The sequence below is a fragment of the Coenobita brevimanus genome, chromosome 89, assembly GCF_032717465.1.
Source record: "Coenobita brevimanus isolate Jiangsu-jjx chromosome 89, ASM3271746v2, whole genome shotgun sequence".
Taxonomy (NCBI): domain Eukaryota; kingdom Metazoa; phylum Arthropoda; class Malacostraca; order Decapoda; family Coenobitidae; genus Coenobita; species Coenobita brevimanus.
In genome coordinates this window covers 20,104,977-20,121,990 of record NC_137042.1, presented here as the reverse complement: position 1 = coordinate 20,121,990, position 17,014 = coordinate 20,104,977, and the positions used below count along the sequence as shown (strand labels likewise).

The window sequence follows — 17,014 nt, the reverse complement described above, 5'->3', positions numbered from 1 at the left end:
TGTAGTTCTTTTAAAGGTATTACTGCTTGGCGGCTACAGCTGCAGTGATGAAATATGTGGAACATGTTCAGCATGTAACTTATGCTCCTCACAGTCTCCACATTATGCTTACCTCTTCAGAGAACACTGTGGCTATAGGTGAGTGACACTGTAGCAGAAGTAGTAGGTGCAGTAGTTGTAGTAGTAGCAGCAGCAGCAGTACTGTAGTAGTAGTAGTAGTATTGGTAGTTGTACTAAATGTAATCATAGTACAGTAACCTCAGTCTGTCTGGCTGACCAGATCCAGCAACTGCAGGGAAGCAATCACCCCTGCAGGTCTATCCCGTGCAGAGAACTTATGTTCCCTTATGGCAGGGAGTACCTTGCCACGGTGAGATGTGGAAAGAGTGTAGAGATTAACAGGGGCATCATGATAGATTCCACATCACCCAGTTACTTAGTGCAGTAATATGGTTACCACTTAACATTGTAAATGGTTTCCTGTAACTCAAGAAGCCAGTTAGGCTAGTTACTCAGTGCAGAGTCACCTGAGAAGATGTAGGCAGCACAGCATCAAGTGAGTGGACACTAGAGTGATAATGTATTACTGTGCATTATTCTTTTAATTTTGTTATGACTTCTGTCCCCGACCTACCTCTGTATACTTACACCAGTCACACATTGTTTACATTTTCAACACCATTTACACTAATCACTCTACTTTTTTCCAGAGCATTGTCATATAGATCATTGTCATATAGTATGACATTCATATCAACCAGTATACACTAAAAGTCCAATTCTTCGGCATCCAATTCCCCGGCAAATCTGACATTTCGGCAATTTTGAGAAATAGTCCCATTTACGAAAATCTCTGTCATTCAGCAGATTTTCCGATTATTTTCGTCAGTCTTGAAATTCTCCATGAGGACCCTCTACTGCTGGGGACTTCTTCCAGCAGTAGCAGAGTCCAATCAACCCCTTCTATTGTACATATGTAATTAAGGAACCTACTATAAGTTTAGGTAAGTGCATGTGAACTTGTAGGCCTACTGTACCATTACATTTATATACAGTATGTTCACTAATTTTTTTATTTTTCATAATCATGTATAGTACTGTATTCATTACAGTATTGTACAGTATCAAACAGTATACAGTACTCTCTCCAAGCACATTTGTAATGATATGAGTAGTGATGATAGTGTTCACCGAAACATATAAGGTATTGAGTGGGTAGGGTTTTTGATAATTCGGCAATTTTGATTTTTCGGCACTAGCCTGGTCCCATAGATGCCGAAAAATAGGACTTCTACTGTATTTATCATTGTATTTTGTGTTATACTTTTTGTGCATCATTGGGATTTCATTTTTACTTATAGACAAGTTAAGCAAATGATATACAGTACAGAAATTTCACTCCACAGCTTTGTACATTAATGGTTGATTGGTTGGTATAATGATTCATGAATTTGTGTATACTTGGCATTAACTTGAAAAGGTGGGAAAGAACATTATTCACTAATTCCTTGTATATAATGAAAGGGGACTATATTGATCAGGCTTGAAGGAGCTTTGAATCAATCACCTCTTAAGCCTTTTAAGTGATGTATTTGCCTGCCTAGGGTAGAAAGAGCATTACTCACATATTATCTGTAATGATTTAAATGAGGTGCTGCCAGAGTTAATGCAGTATGGACTGCTGCCATCAGATGAGCTAGGCTGAGACATGCAGTCATACACAAAGCCTTTGGGGGGGGGGGAACTGTGCTCCCTGTCACTTTTCCACACTTTTTTCAGCATCCAACTAAAAAATTCCATAAACATTCACAGGATGTGGCACTGGATTACATGACTTCATTTTTGTCTCTTGTTTTTGAGTGATGGAAAAGAACTGTTATTGTGTCAGGACCAACTTGCCTAGCCCCGGGCTCCCACACTCCTTATGGGGCAATGTAGGATTGGATGATGGATGGATGGATGGGTGGTTTAATGCTTAAAAAAGTGAACTCCTCTATCTTTCTAATTGCCACAACTCACTATTCCAGCACCATTAACAAAACACAACTGTAATTTCTTATGATTAGTCATGGAAATATTGCATTACTTCTCTTGGAAAATGAGCTCTGCAGCAGTTATGGGTGTGTTGAGCCATCCATTTACTAATTTTGAATTGGGACCTTATTTGACCTTGGGTGGCAGCTCATCACATGCAGCACTTCAAAACAGGGTGGAGCCAGAGTCATTTTTTGATCTCAGCTCCCATCTTTTCTTGGATATCTTTCAGCCTCTTTTCATCACAGTGTTCCATCTCTCTCTCTCTCTCTCTCTCTCTCTCTCTCTCTCTCTCTCTCTCTCGCAAATGCTTGTATCACTTCCTTGTGAACATTCTGCTTTCATTCTTCCCTCATTATGTCAGGCACTTAGCACTGATCTAGTTACACACACTCACCTTTTTCCTGGGGGTAGGGGGGTTTTTTCAAGAATACTCCCCCAATATCCCTGCTTGTCGTAAAAGGCGACTAAAAGGGTTGGCGGAGGGTTAGTGCCCCTCCCCGGAAAACAACTAACTAAAAAAACAAACAATAAGCCTCGGACAAGGACTGACCAAACGTTGACGACCAAGGACCGGACAAAGGACATTGCAATTGGAACGTGGAATGTAAGGGGAGCGAATGATGAGGTGAAAGAGAGAGAGATTGTCCAGGTGCTTGAGGATGCGAAAGTGGATGTATGTGGAATAACTGAAACAAAATGGAGAGGAGAAAGTGTGAGAGAATGGGAATATGGATGGGGTATATGTGCAGGAGTAGGTGAGAATGAGAGGGCAAAGGAAGGAGTTTGTATAGTTGTGAGTAAAAGATGGAAGAGGAGCATAAGACAGTATGGATCAGTTGGATCAAGGATTGTGTGGGTAAAGTTGAAAGTTGGAATACAAATGTGGGCGATTGTGTGTGTGTATGCACCAATGCAAGATCGTGCTAGAAGAGTGAGAGAAGAGTTCTGGACAAATGTAGAAGTGTGCTTGGAAAAGTTTGGAAGGAATGAGAGAGTGTTTTTGATTGGTGATATGAATGGTAAAGTTGGGAATGTGAAGGTGGATGGAATAGTTGGTGAGTGGGGTGTGCCTGCTGAGATAGATGAGAATGGCAGTGCGTTAGTGGACATTTGTGCTGGGAGGGGGTTGGTGATAGCCAATACCCTCTTCAGGCATAAAATGATCCACAGGTATACATGGCGAGTGATGAGAAGGGTGGGTGGTGAACTGAATGAAAGGAAGGCAATGATTGATTATGTGTGTGTGGATGAAAGGATGCGAAGATGTATATTGGATGCAAGAGTTTATAGAGGTTGGGGGAGTGGACTTTCTGACCACTACTTGGTGGTGGCCAGAATTAAAGTCCAAGTAAGATGGAGGAACAGAAGAAGGGAAAGACGAGAGGAAGGAGTAGTTGCAAGGAGAGTGGAAAGGTTACAAGAGGATGAGAAAAAGGCAGAGTATAAGAGAGAAGTGGAGGAACGATTGGGCAAATATGAATTGGAGCAGATGGGGGACGTGGAAGGTGTGTGTAGAATATTTACAGAAGAAATATGTGCAATATGTGCAGCATGTGATGTGGTGTGTGGAAGGAAGAGAAGACGGAGGGGGGTGCAAGGAACAGCGTGGTGGACTGAAGAGGTGAAACAGGCTGTGGCACAAAAGAAGAAAGCATACAATGAATGGATGAGGAATAGGGGCGTGGAAGAGGTTGAGAGGCGGAAGAGAGAGTTATATGTAGAAAGAAAGAGAGAGGTGAAAAGATTAGTAAGAGAGAGTAAGAAGAGAGTGGATGAGGAATTTGGAAGGAATTTGAGTGTAAAGTGGAGGGACTGTAAGAAAATGTTCTGGAGAGAGGTGAAAAGAGTAAGACAGGGTGGAAGTGAAGTTAGCAGGGGAGTGAAAGATAAAAATGGTAGATTACTAGTGGAGAAGGGAGAAAAAGTGAGCAGATGGAGAGAACACTTTAAGGAATTGTTGAACGTGGAGGATGGAAGTAATGCGAGTATAAGTGGCTGGGGAATGGCTGGGAGAAGGAGGGAGGTGAGAAGACAGGAAGAAATCAGTAGGATAGAAGTTGTGGAAGCAATGAAGAAAGTTAAATCAGGGAAAGCCCCAGGAATTGATGGAGTGTGTGGTGAAATGCTGAAGCATGGGGGAGAGATAGTAGTAGAATGGATGTGGAAGATGTGCAGATTGGCCTGGGAGGAAGGTAGAGTCCCGGAGGATTGGAAGTCAGGTATAATTATTCCCTTGTACAAAGGAAAAGGGGAAAAAGAAGTGTGTGGTAATCATAGGGGCATTTGTCTTCTTAGTGTAATAGGAAAAGTGTATGGTAGGATACTTATTTGACAGAGTTAGAGAAAGAACAGAGGAATTAGTTGGAGAAGAACAGGGAGGCTTTAGGAAGGGAAAAGGTTGTGTAGATCAGATATTCATTCTCAGATCTTTAGTGGAAAAGTTTCTAGAGAAGGGAAAGAAGTTGTATGCGGCTTTCATGGATTTGGAGAAAGCATATGACAGGGTGGATAGACTAGGATTGTGGAAAGTGTTAAGAATATATGGAGTAGATGGGAAGTTGTTGAATGCTGTGAAGAGTATGTACGATGGTGCGAAGGCTGCAGTGCGTGTGGATGGTGAACTAAGTGAATTTTTCTCTTTGAAAGTTGGTTTGAATCAGGGATGTGTCATGTCTCCATGGTTGTTCAATCTGTACATGGATGGGGTAATAAAAGAGGTACAAGGTAGGGTAGTGGATGTTGGAGTGGCCCTGGTGAGAGAGGATAGTGTTTGGAAACTCCCTGTGCTGTTGTTTGCAGATGATACTGTGTTGTTGAGTGAAGACGAAGGGGAGCTGCAAGGCTTGGTGGATGAGTTTGGGAGAGTGTGTAAGAAACGGAATCTAAAGGTGAATGTAGGGAAGAGTAAAGTGATGGTCTTTGAGAGAGGTGAAGTCAGTGAATGTACAGCGAGGTTGGATGATGAGGAATTGGAAAATGTGAGTACGTTTAAGTACTTGGGTAGTGTGATGAGTAAGGATGGAGGTTTGGAGGGTGAAGTGCTTGAAAAGGGTACAGCAGGGAAGAAAGGTTGCTGGTTCTTTGAAAGCAGTGATAAGAAACAGGGAAGTGAGCATGGAAGTGAAAAAGTTACTACATGACAGTATTGTGATACCAACTCTAACGTACGGAAGTGAAGCTTGGACGTTGTTGGAAGGACACAAGTCAAGAGTGAGAGCAGTGGAAATGAGTTATTTAAGAGGAGCCTGTGGAGTCACATGGAGAGACAGGCTGACGAATGAGGATATAAAGGAGCGTTGTGGTGTTGATGTGGATGTGATAGGAAGCGTTATGAGGAACATACTGAGGTGGTTTGGCCATGTGGAGAGGATGGAGGGTGAAAGACTGACGAAGAGAGTGTATGTGAGTGAGGTGGAGGGAGAAAGAGGGAGGGGGAGGCCGAGGATGAGATGGAGGGATGGGGTGGAGAGGTATATGAGAGAGGGGGGTGTGAGTTGGGAGCAGGGGAGTGAAATGGCGGGGGACAGGGCGACTTGGAGGCGATTTGTTTGTGGCCACCCCAAACGGGACTGAGGCGTCTGGCAATAGAAAATAGATATAGGTCTGTAATACAAAGGTTAATGATACTCTTAGTCTCCCATACACATAACTGGTCAGCTCTGGCACTGCCTTCCTCAGTTTGTCTTTCCTATTGTCTGTAATGAGACACAGTAAGTACAGGTATCTCAGAATGAGCAGATCTTGATTTTAGCATTCTTTAGCTCAGCTATGATTGTAAAGGACAAATTTTGTAGGTTTTTATCTTTGTGTGTGTGTGTGTGTGTGTGTGTGTGTGTGTGTGTGTGTGTGTGTAAAAATAACAGATAGAGTGCAAGCATCAGAGGGTCACGCATTCTTTCATCACCTACCTGCCAGGTAATGATTGGGGTATCACTAATTGTGTGGTGCACCAAAGCCATCAGAATGTAATTACCACTTGTTTTATTTGGGAAAGCATATGCATAGCTTTAACTTTAAAAATCTGATGCAACACCTTTTTTTTTTTTTTTTAGGAATGTATTTTAAATTTTTTTTCTGTGAGTCACATCACCAACAGTATTTTTGCAAAAAGCAGATGTGATGCAGTTTACATTAAAGGACCTTCAAGGGTTAAAAGAAACAGTTGCATAAAATGTTATAGTTATAATGCATTGTCAGACTACTGGTCCTGCCGTAAGCTGGAGGTGGTGTCAAGTCTGCGAGGTGGGTGGCAGGATTCATTACTGGGAGCTCTGAGGCACACTCGCACTCAGCCTGGCACCAGGAAGCTCAGAGCTGCACTCCTTCAGGTTGGTGGATTGAATCTACTATGTTTTTTTAGTGAACTGAATATGAAAATAGAAAAATTACCTTTTTTTTTCCATGCTTCATAATATGGCAGTACATACTGTAATTTGAATTATTAATTGTTTTGGAGACCAGTCTCAAGTTTTTAAAAGTGTACCTGTGTACAAATTGTTGTATGATGTATTGGGTAAAACAAGCATTGTGAACATTTGTATGTACAATTTTAAATGCTTACATATTTATATAATTAGGGTGGTGAGAAGGGTATTAGTGAGTAAAGTTGAAGGTAAGAATATCATTGGTAACAGTATACAATAATATTTGGCTGAGTGTGTGAGAAGTCAGAGTTCAGAAAGTAAGAAAGACGAAAGATGATGATGGATTGAAATGAATAGATGAAATGTACAATATTTGCAGATAAATACCTCTGGTCCCTTAAAATTGACTGTTGATAAAATGGATTTCCCACAGTTGTTGCAATGATGCTTTGGTCAGATAAAGATTACAGTGCATATTGTGGAATGCTTTTACCTGTGGAATGGAGATGAGTATTCTTGAAGACCTGAAAGATAAATGAATGCAATAATGGCCCATTTTATTGAGATTCTTTTTTTTTTTTGTCCTTCCCTTTTTCAATTTCTTCATCATCTCTGTCCCATTTAACTCTTTAGCAGTTAGTTAAAAATTTTGTATAAAGTTTGACTATCCCCATATGATTATACAATTGGCTCAGGAAAACCTGCAACTGATAGATGGTTAAAAGCAGTTTAATTTAATCTTGGTACAGTACTATTTATTTAAAAATCTGCACTTTATTGTGGCTGACTTGGGCCACAGGGCTAAAAAAGAAATGAGATTATGATTTGTGTTCTTCAACACCTCATTACAGCCCTTATCAGAGATATCATCTATCGGTGCCCGGCATAATGCTATACAGTACCTGGCTGAAAACTGCGACCTCTTCTATACGCTGCAGGTACTTGTATAATATCAGTTGCGATTGCACATCTCTGTTGCTGCACCCTACATCCTCATTCTTGCTCCTACTAATTTACTTCTTACCTGTCCTGAAGCCATAGCCCAGTTGTCACCCCATATCCCATCTGTGTGCACCTTCCACCTCCCTGCTAGCATCTTATCTCTTATTTGTCATGTCCTTTTCATTTGTATTATTCTTCTTTGCACTATGTTGAGTAAAGGTTGCAGTATCATCCAAAAGGCATACAGGTATTCCTCTCTTAAAAGTGTAAAAGTGTGTTACTGAAAATTTTTGTATTACGATATTAAGTTGCTCTTGAATTTCACCCATGTTTATGTGAAGTTATTTATATTTCACTGTAATGTTGCTTTGAATTCAGCTGAGAGTATGTCATGCATTTGCTTGCTGTATCCCTCAAAGATAATTAAGGAGACTGCAACACTTAAGGATTCACTTAAAGTAGCATCCTAGAATTTAAGTGAGAACTGCATGAGTGCTGAGAATTAGTGTTAAAGAATTTTTTGCTACTATGTGCAGTGCCACTTAACAGTATCATCCTGTGTTATATGATTATTGAGAAACAGAAGGAATGCTTAATGTGCTGTGTGTGGTTTGTGTTATTCTTTTAATTCTTTCATTTTATCTCATGTTCAATATATGATTTCCCATTAGCTGTGCTGAATGTATTATGCTGGTAATGAAATTTTTGTATGTAATTTTTATTGTGTTTGAAATTTTCATGTAGGGAGAATACAATACAGTACAGCAATTGTTTTTACTAGTTTGTTAGAATTTTTTTATTACAGTAATCTCTCGATTAGTCGGACGATCATCACCCTGACAATCCATTACTCGGATGCCTTCATCTTGCTATTCAAAACCATTATTCATACATTTTTCATAATATCCAGACAAAACGCTTGTGTCCAGGCAGAAGTTTAGGTCATGTGAAAATTTCCGCCTGGACGGATGGGAATAGCCTGGTGGAGCTGGTCAGGATTTGCTTGACTGTAGTACTCTGATTGCTTGGCCATGGTTAATAGGTCTGCTTTATCAGATAGAGTAGTGTTAAACAACAGGAACAAGTGTTGTACGATGTACTGTAGTGGCCTTTTACACTGGCTTTCAAAGTTATGCTATGCACAAATGGGGGCCAGGGGAGAAGTCCATTATCTGAACAGAGCCAGTACTGGGACATGCCTTTGTCTCTATTATGTTGCATATTCAAGGGATTACTGTACTGCCTTTAACATATAACTTTGCATTATCTTGAGCTGTTATTTATCTATTTATTTTTTCACTTCATTCCAGTCCATCTTGGGTCGCTTCCCAGACATAGACTGGATACTATCCATGTGTGTTCAGCTACCAAAGGAGGTTAGTTTCTGCTCTTTGTGAAATGTCAGTCATCGAAGATTTAAAATGAATAACTGGACTGTGTGCGGAAAGTAAAGTTATAAAATATAAAGTATCAGAATTAGATAAAGTTGTGACAAGTGATGCTACACTGAGTGACAAATCAGTTGGTTTCCAGTATATTAGAAATGTTTTATACAGTGGAATCTTGTTAACATGTTTTGTGTGGGAAAGGCCCCCTTGTTAATGAATTTTGGATAAGCAGTTTCATAAGAAACATCTTTTTTTCTTTATGCAGGGAAGAAGGAAGCAAAGGCTAAAAGCCCACAAATTGTTTCCTCCAAGAAAAACAAATACAAAATAACATATCTATCTGTCTACCTGTCTATCTATCTATCTGTCTATCTATCTATCCATCTATTTATCTATATATGTCATTCATTCATTCATCATCCAATCCTGTAATGCCCCATGAGGAGTGTAGGAGCCCAGGGCTAGGCAAGTTGGTCCTGACATTTATTATGAGAGTGACTAGCCTCACTCATTCCTGAGTGGCATTACATGAGCAGTAAACCCTATCCACCCTTTGGATATAAACCTGCACCGGCTCAGTCCAGTTGGAAGGCCTTCATTACTCACGAAACCACCAGGCGCTATAATTTGGTTATATGGTTGCCACCCAGCATAGTAAATGGTTTCCTGGTGCACAGGAAACCATTTGGCTTGTCACTCAGTGTAGAGTCATCCGTAGACAGAAGGAAGAGGAAAGAATGAAAGAAGGAAGGAAGACAGGAATGGGCAGTCACCAGAGAGCAACATTATATCGAGTGAGTGGATGGTGAGTGCTCCCACCTACCACTAATATATATATACGTATATATAATTCAGCCATGGCTCAGTGGGTTAGAGTGCTCTGCTCTGGCCGAAGGGTTGGAGTCCACCCAAGGGTCATTGGTAAACATCAGGAAGGGCATCCAGTCATAAAGTGTTACAAGCCCCAAGCTTGAGTCCTTTACCCAGGGACGGTACCTCATGGGAGTTATCCTATGAGATTTATCCCATTTGGTACTTAGCACCCATAGTGCAATCTCAGATATTCTCTTTTACGACAATTTAGACCGAAGACAATACATATACTGTTATGGTAAGTACCAGAAACACACACAGGCCTAGTTAATAAAAAATGATGAAGGGGGCTCAGTAAACAAGAAACACACAGTAGAGAAACTTGAGATGGATTTGATATAAGGGGTTTTGAGGCTAAGGGGTGGAAGTCAGTGGTCCGCACTGCCTGAGATAACTTCTTGAATAGGGCCTCATCTTTGAATCCCTCAGAGCCACCAGAAACCACAGACACTGGATCATCATTGTTGGCAGAAACCAGCTCAGGTGCACAATAACAAAGTTTTTTAACCGAAAAATGTGCTATAATGGCCAGAGTGCAGAGTTTCATCTTTCACTAATAATGAAAATCACCATAACCAAGGGATCACTGTTTGTACATCCCACTTCATGCCATCTTTAGATGGGAAAAAAGGTCAGGATGATGATAATGAGACAGGATGAGGATGATAATTAGATTAATAGTGTGTTGTTGAATAGGAAGATGAAGTTTTGTATAATGCCGGAGTGAGCAGGTGGAGATCGTCAGACGTGAAAGAATTGAACTTGCTGGTGAATCTTTTGAGTGTGTGGAAGAGTTTTGTTATTTAGGAGACATGTTGTGTGCTGGAGGTGGGGCTGGAGCTAGCTCTGTGGCTAGGGTGAGAAGTGGTTGGAAGAAGTTCAGGGAGCACTTGCCTCTCCTGACATTGAGGGGGCTCTCCCTACGTGCTAAGGGGTCTTTGTATGCAGCGTGTGTTAGGAGTGTAATGCTGTATGGCAGTGAGACCTGGGCAGTGAAGGAGGAAGAAATTCGCCAGCTCAGACGTACAGAAATGACAATGATTAGGTGGATGTGCAGTGTGTCCCTGCGTCCAAGGCCTGGAGGGGCTGGGTTTACAATGGAAGAGTTGAGAGGTAGGATGGGACTGGAGTGTATTGGTGTTGTGATGAGGAGAGGTAGATTGAGGTGGTTTGGACATGTGGAGAGGATGGGGGATGATAGTTGGGTGAGGAAGGTGAGAAGTGTTAATATTGGGGGTGGGGTTATGAGGGGTAGACCGAGAAAGACATGGGACGAGGTCATTAAGTGTGACCTTAGGGTTAAGGGACTGAACAGGGAGGCTGCAATGGATCGTGCAGCATGGAGAGCCGCCATTAGGTGACCAAGGCCGACACATGCAAGCATGTTGGAGCCTTTAAAAAACGAAAACGAAAAACGAAAACGAATTGTATAGTTATTCTTACGGATGATTGTCAGTCATTCAACAGAAATATTGATTACAGTACTGTATTTTGTAGATGCAGCAGCACTCAAAAATGTTTGATGGGTATGTTCCAGTCATCTGTAGGGTTTAATTAAATTCTGAATTGCAAATAAGGAATAAAATTTTGAATGATTCTTTAGTTCTAAGATTCCCATCACCAGGACATAATCAGCTAATGAAAAATAATAAAACTAAGTGATTGGTAGGGTATGTGAATCATTAGGGCTAGATTTATCTACTTGTTGGCCTCAGGCCAAACTCATCAGTGGGCCCCCAAATTTATACAGGGGGCCCTATACTCCAGGCCCTATTCTTATTGCACAGGGGCCCTTATGGTTGTGAATATAATATACAGTATAATGGAATACTCGGTGTTCACTTGAAACAAGGTTATCCTATGGCACACTGTGCAACAGCTTAGTTTCAGTGGGCCCCCAGATACTGGTGGGCCCTAGGCCAATGGCCTACTTGGCCTATTGGTAAATCCAACCCTGGGAATCATTGAAGATATGGTAGTTTCCACTTGTTTGCCTGATGATTATTTTCCTGTCAGGGCACAGTGTAGTTACTATTGTAAATATGAACTGCATGGTATTGGATTGGGGATATGTAGTGACCATTCACTGAACTTCAGTTCTGTTTTCAGGACACAGAACAGCGTTGCGAGATGCGCCTCAATTATGTAATTGCACTGAAGAACACCCTAGAACTGTTGGAACCCCTAGCCAAGGCATTAGAGTCTGCCACTGATCCTCTCTTGGCCTCAGTAAGGGAGGTAGGCAACTACACAGTTTTAATGAGCATGGCTTGTCTGATGTTGTTATACAGTTAAGTTCAGAATCCAGAGCTTGAAGATCGAAAACACTTAAGAATCCAAGTTTTTATTTGTCATTGAGATGCCAGATGTGTGAGAGTGGCATACACTTAATTTTTTATTCCTAATAATTTTGTTGTTGTTTTTGTTTTGTTTGTAGAAAGCTTTAGCATAAATAATCACCATACAATTTCACCCCAGCCAATCTTCAACATCCATCTTCACTTGGTGTGTAACCTCTGTTGTGCCATAACATCCCATCCCTTCCTGCCCATTCCTCCCTATTCCACCCCTCCTTCCTTTTCCCCCACCTCACCAGCTAACTTTCCAGTGCCAATACCAGCTCTCATATAACACTTGCGCTCTTGGAGTATACCTGCCAGGTCATGCTTAACCACTTACTGGAGCTAACTAGCTCTGAACTGATCTGAGTGAGTTTTTGATCAACTCCAGTCTGTCTGGCTGAGCATACCCATCAACTGCAGGCAAGCAACTGTCTCTACATGGCCATCTTGTGCAGTGAGTTGATGTTCTCTTGTGCTTGACAGTTCCTTGCCACAATGAGGTGTAGGGGAAAATGTGGAGGTTTGATTTTTGGATGGATGCTGCATTTCCCTCTCTCCACCCAGTTAACAAGGACATCATAGTAGGTGCCACATCACTCTGTTGTCTGGTTACCTGGTTACCATCCAGTATTATACAGTAAATGGTTTCTTGGGTTACGGAAAACCATTAGGGGTTTTGCTCAGTGTAGAGTCACCTGAAGTTGAAAGAAGAATAATACAAAGTGACAGAAGGGAAAGGAAGCAGTAGGAAGAGAGGAGGACAGCCACAGATATAGATTGATAAATGTGAAGAAAGAAATAGCATTACAGCAATTGAGTGGAAGATTGGTGCCACCATTTACTGCCATGTGAAAGTATGTGAAGGATCTAAACAGACTGAAAGTTATGTAATATGCCTACAGTAGTTGGAGATGATATGCACTAAGCTTACCAGAAATCACCTGACTACCAAATTGAATGTGATGGGTCTAATTGGACATGAAGTGGCCTTAACTCTTTGAGCCCAGAGACATTATTTTCATATATTCTTGTCCTTTTTTGATAATCCCTTTCAGCTTAGGATAGACATTTTATACTGGTGGGGTTAGTATTGGCACTGATAAACCTGTAAGTGCACAAGGCTGTTTTAAGTTGAATAGAATCATCTGCTAGCTACAAGAGCAGAATCAAAAGGATATCATCCATATTCATGGAGCCATGGTGTTAATAAGCCTGAATGAGCCTAGTCAGTCCTTAATTGTTCAAAATTAACCTGACTGGATCAGAATTAACTAAAATGGACCTGAAAAATAAATGTAGATTGTATAGAGTCCTGCACACATCTACTTCATTATCCTCCCTTCTGTGTTTAGACTGTCTCCAGCCCAGTGCTGAATGAACTTCTTGAGGTACTACGTGGAGTTCTACATGAGGATGCTCGACTAGTAAAGGGAGCTGCGGCCATGAGGACCCTACGCTGCTATGCTATCAAGAGCTCAGTCAATGGCCTCCTTGATGTGGCACGCAAAATTTATTCAGAGATCATCGATGACATTACTGGTTAGTGTAAAGTTAACTGTCTGGTTATGTAAAATGCATCAGTATAGAAAAATACTAGTCAAAGTATGTGAAAATGGTTAGTCATGTAGGGTGCTGCCAGGGTTGGATTCCAAGAGCTTGATTCATGGTAGGTGAATGAGTGTTTGATCTGTTTCATTTGGCATGTGTTTGATAGATTTTCCACTTTCATATTTTTATTTTCTTTGTTATCTGGATCCTATTATACCTCATCATTTAGTAGGAATAAAAAATATAGTATGATGATGATGATAATGTAACTAGGAAACTAAAACAGAAGACTGGACACTCGATCAAATTAGAGTGGAAGCATAATCAACAAGATGAGTGATATACTGGTAGGTGGAGTTACAGTGAATGCTCATAAATGTTACAGCATGGTTCCGTAATGAGTAAAGAACCATTCTTGATAGTTCTTTCTGCATGTCTTCAGGATTTATCCATCAGTAGTAGGAACACCAGTACTGTACTGTACTATATTGTTTTTCTGTTTATTTACCCGTATGTCTGTCTGTCTGGCCATGAATCTCTATCATTCTGTTCATCCGCACATCTCTCTGCCTATAGATCTATGAACTGTATGTAAAATGTGTGTTTTGTTGGTACCTTGCCCTTTTGGGGTCACTCTGTCACAAGGGGTGTTGGGTCTAAGTTTGTTAAATGAGAAGTTACTGTTCATATGAGTTCATGCTTGAGTCACACATTTTTCCATATTTCTCCCCAGAGTATGTTGATGCCGTGGGTCGTGAACATGCTGTGTGTGTTAGAGTTGGTCACAATGCAGCACGAGGCTTCCACATCACCATCCCCATCCCCAAGCGCACCCCTGCCCCTCGCCTGGGACACCCTTTTATCCAGGTTAGGAATGGGCTTGGATGTTGGTTGTATAGTTTGTTCGTCTTAACTTAGTAGAGTTTTCCACCTTCGTGCAGTTTTTTAAAATTTCCATAGTTCACTGTCTGAATATGAAAATTCTACAGCACTACATCAGTTCCATTGCATTTCTTTGTTCTTTTCTGTTGGCACCATGTTTTTGTGTTAATCACTTGTTACAGCATGGTACTGAAAATGGGGAGATAGCAGTTTTAAGCCGGGTAAGTTGGACAGAGTATAATTTATGTATTTAAATCTTTTACTTCAAGAGGTCTCCTTTAATCATTTCTTATCTGTATTTTTTTTTTTTAGAAATACCCAAAAGAGGGTGAACTCCACCTGCTGGATGGCAGAGGGTTACAGAAAATGATTGCTGCATCAGTGTCTAGCCATGTACTGCTTGTATTTACTGCACATGTGATTTAGCAGGGATGTTTCCTGTGCACCAGGAAACCATTTACTACGCTGGGTGGTAACCATATAACCAAATTTTTGCGCCTGGTGGTTTAGTGGGTAATTATTGCACTACAATCGGATTGAGCCGGTGAAGGTTTATATCCAAGGGATGGTTGGGGTTGATTGCTCATGTAATGCCACTCAGGGATGAGTGAGGCTGGTCACTCTTATCTTAAATGTTGGGACCAACTGCCTAGCCCCGGGCTCCTACGCTCCTCATGGGGCAATGTAGGATTGGATGATGGATGGATGGATGGTACTGTACTTCGTGAACTGCCCTTTGTCTACCAGCTGATAACTGTAAAGCTTGTAGATTTAATCTTTACAGCTCTCCTCAATTTACTTTTGAACATGTGCCCAAAAGGAGATGAATATATCCTCCTACTTTGTAGAGGATGAAACTGATATAAAAATAATTTGACTGTAGCAAGAATGCAATACAGCACAGTATTGTACTGTATATCAGTGGAATTGATGGTACAATGCTTTGTAAATGACTGTGCAGTTCTAACTGGTATTAGACTGTCTGGCAGCTCTTGCAAAGCTGGGAGAGCTGTTGTGAATGTGTTTGTTATTGTAGCCACATCCCAGTTCTCACGGTGGAAGGTTTAGTGTCTCCAGCAGCATGCAGGGCTTGATGCATCACAGTGCCAGGCTGCATCACTGTCATACTGTCTCACTCACACACTTTCTGACACTTTGACACATGCATGCTTTTACATTTTGTATTCTGTGAAGCAATTTGGTTTGATGTCATTAACTTTACTTTGAATTTTGTTAATAAAGTATATTTAAGATACACTGTATACAGTATGTTAGATAAGTGTTGCACCCCAATTTTTCCATCATTGTGGACAGAATAACCATTTCACAGGTGTATATGAAGTACACCAGAAAAAAGCTGTGTTGATACCTTTGCATGTGAGGTGAAGCGAGGATTTTGTAGGCCTAGATGCTCTGTGAGTGATTGTCCTGTCTGTTTCTGGTGGTGGTTAAATATAGCATTATATTCTGTGAAACAAGATTTCAGTACACTGGACCACATGCTTTTGCTGTTTCTACTGTACATGGTCTTTATTAAAGCTGGGAATTGTTGTTTACTGAATATTTATATGTGTCATATTTTTCCCATCAGAGGGGCATGGTAGTGGCAATTGAATCAGGGTATAGGGGGTGGAGAGAATTAGGTGAAGTCATAGGAGTTAAGATTTCAGAATTGGTCTAGGTTTAGTAAGATTTTATCATAGCCAGAGCTGACAATTTAAGGCTTGTTTTTGCATTCTGTATCACAGTTTGATGGTGGATGGATGGAAGGATCACAATTTGATATCACTTAAGTTTTGTCTGTATGCACAGGTTCAGCGAGGGCGAGGTTGCATCACCTGCACTACTGAGCACTTGTACCAGTTGGACCAACGCTCTCGAGACACTCTTCGAGAAATTCTGATTATGAGCAATGTGTAAGTATGCAGAGGTCATGTAAGATCCGGACAAAATACCATTTCATATATATACCCTTGCAAATGCAGAGACTAATCTTATTTTGCTTCTGATGCTCATTGCAGTGGATTTTGTGCTAACTACCTGATGTGTTCAGTCCTAGTATGGTATGAAGATTCATCCACACTAACTTCAAGCCTTCTAATAGATATCATGGCTACTATCTCGTAGTTCAAGGTGGTATGAATAGTTAAGGGGTGGAAACAAGAGAAAGCCTTCCCTCATCAAATTTATGTAGAGATATTATGCCCAACTACCCAACACTTATGCTACAAACTGGTATACAACATCTTTGCATGGATGAAGAAGCAACTGCAACTTCAATTTCTTTCGTTGATCTGTATCTTGAAATAGTGTAAATTTAAGAGCCTCATTTTTGAGTGAAGTTGGAATAGTATATGGAAGAATAATCTATCTATAGCCAGACACCATAATCCCATAAGGGGTTGCCATTTGTCTTTGAGTTAATTACCTTATGGGGAGGGGCACTAACCCTCCACCATCCCACATGTTGACACATAGGGAAGTATGGAAGAATAACGGAGAAGGTTAGTAATATACTCTATTAGAATGCCTAGTTAGTGGTTATAGAAGTGGTATGTACACTCGGTAAGATCAAAAGCTTGGGAGAAGGACTATAAGGTATTTATAACATTTATGGATCTGGAAGAGTTCTTGTGGA

General features: G+C 40.9%; 1 protein-coding gene across 1 annotated transcript in view; it reads left to right on the top strand.

Annotated features, from left to right (window-relative positions):
* LOC145411411 (mutS protein homolog 4-like) overlaps positions 1-17,014 on the top strand; it is a 100,911-nt gene that overhangs the window by 13,990 nt on the left and 69,907 nt on the right. Inside the window, exons 7-14 of the mRNA XM_080281451.1 lie at positions 17-138; positions 6,235-6,365; positions 7,253-7,339; positions 8,654-8,719; positions 11,714-11,842; positions 13,299-13,485; positions 14,228-14,361; positions 16,189-16,292. Of these exons, the coding sequence (XP_080137577.1) occupies positions 17-138; positions 6,235-6,365; positions 7,253-7,339; positions 8,654-8,719; positions 11,714-11,842; positions 13,299-13,485; positions 14,228-14,361; positions 16,189-16,292 (960 nt within the window). The remainder of the gene's footprint in view (positions 1-16; positions 139-6,234; positions 6,366-7,252; positions 7,340-8,653; positions 8,720-11,713; positions 11,843-13,298; positions 13,486-14,227; positions 14,362-16,188; positions 16,293-17,014) is intronic.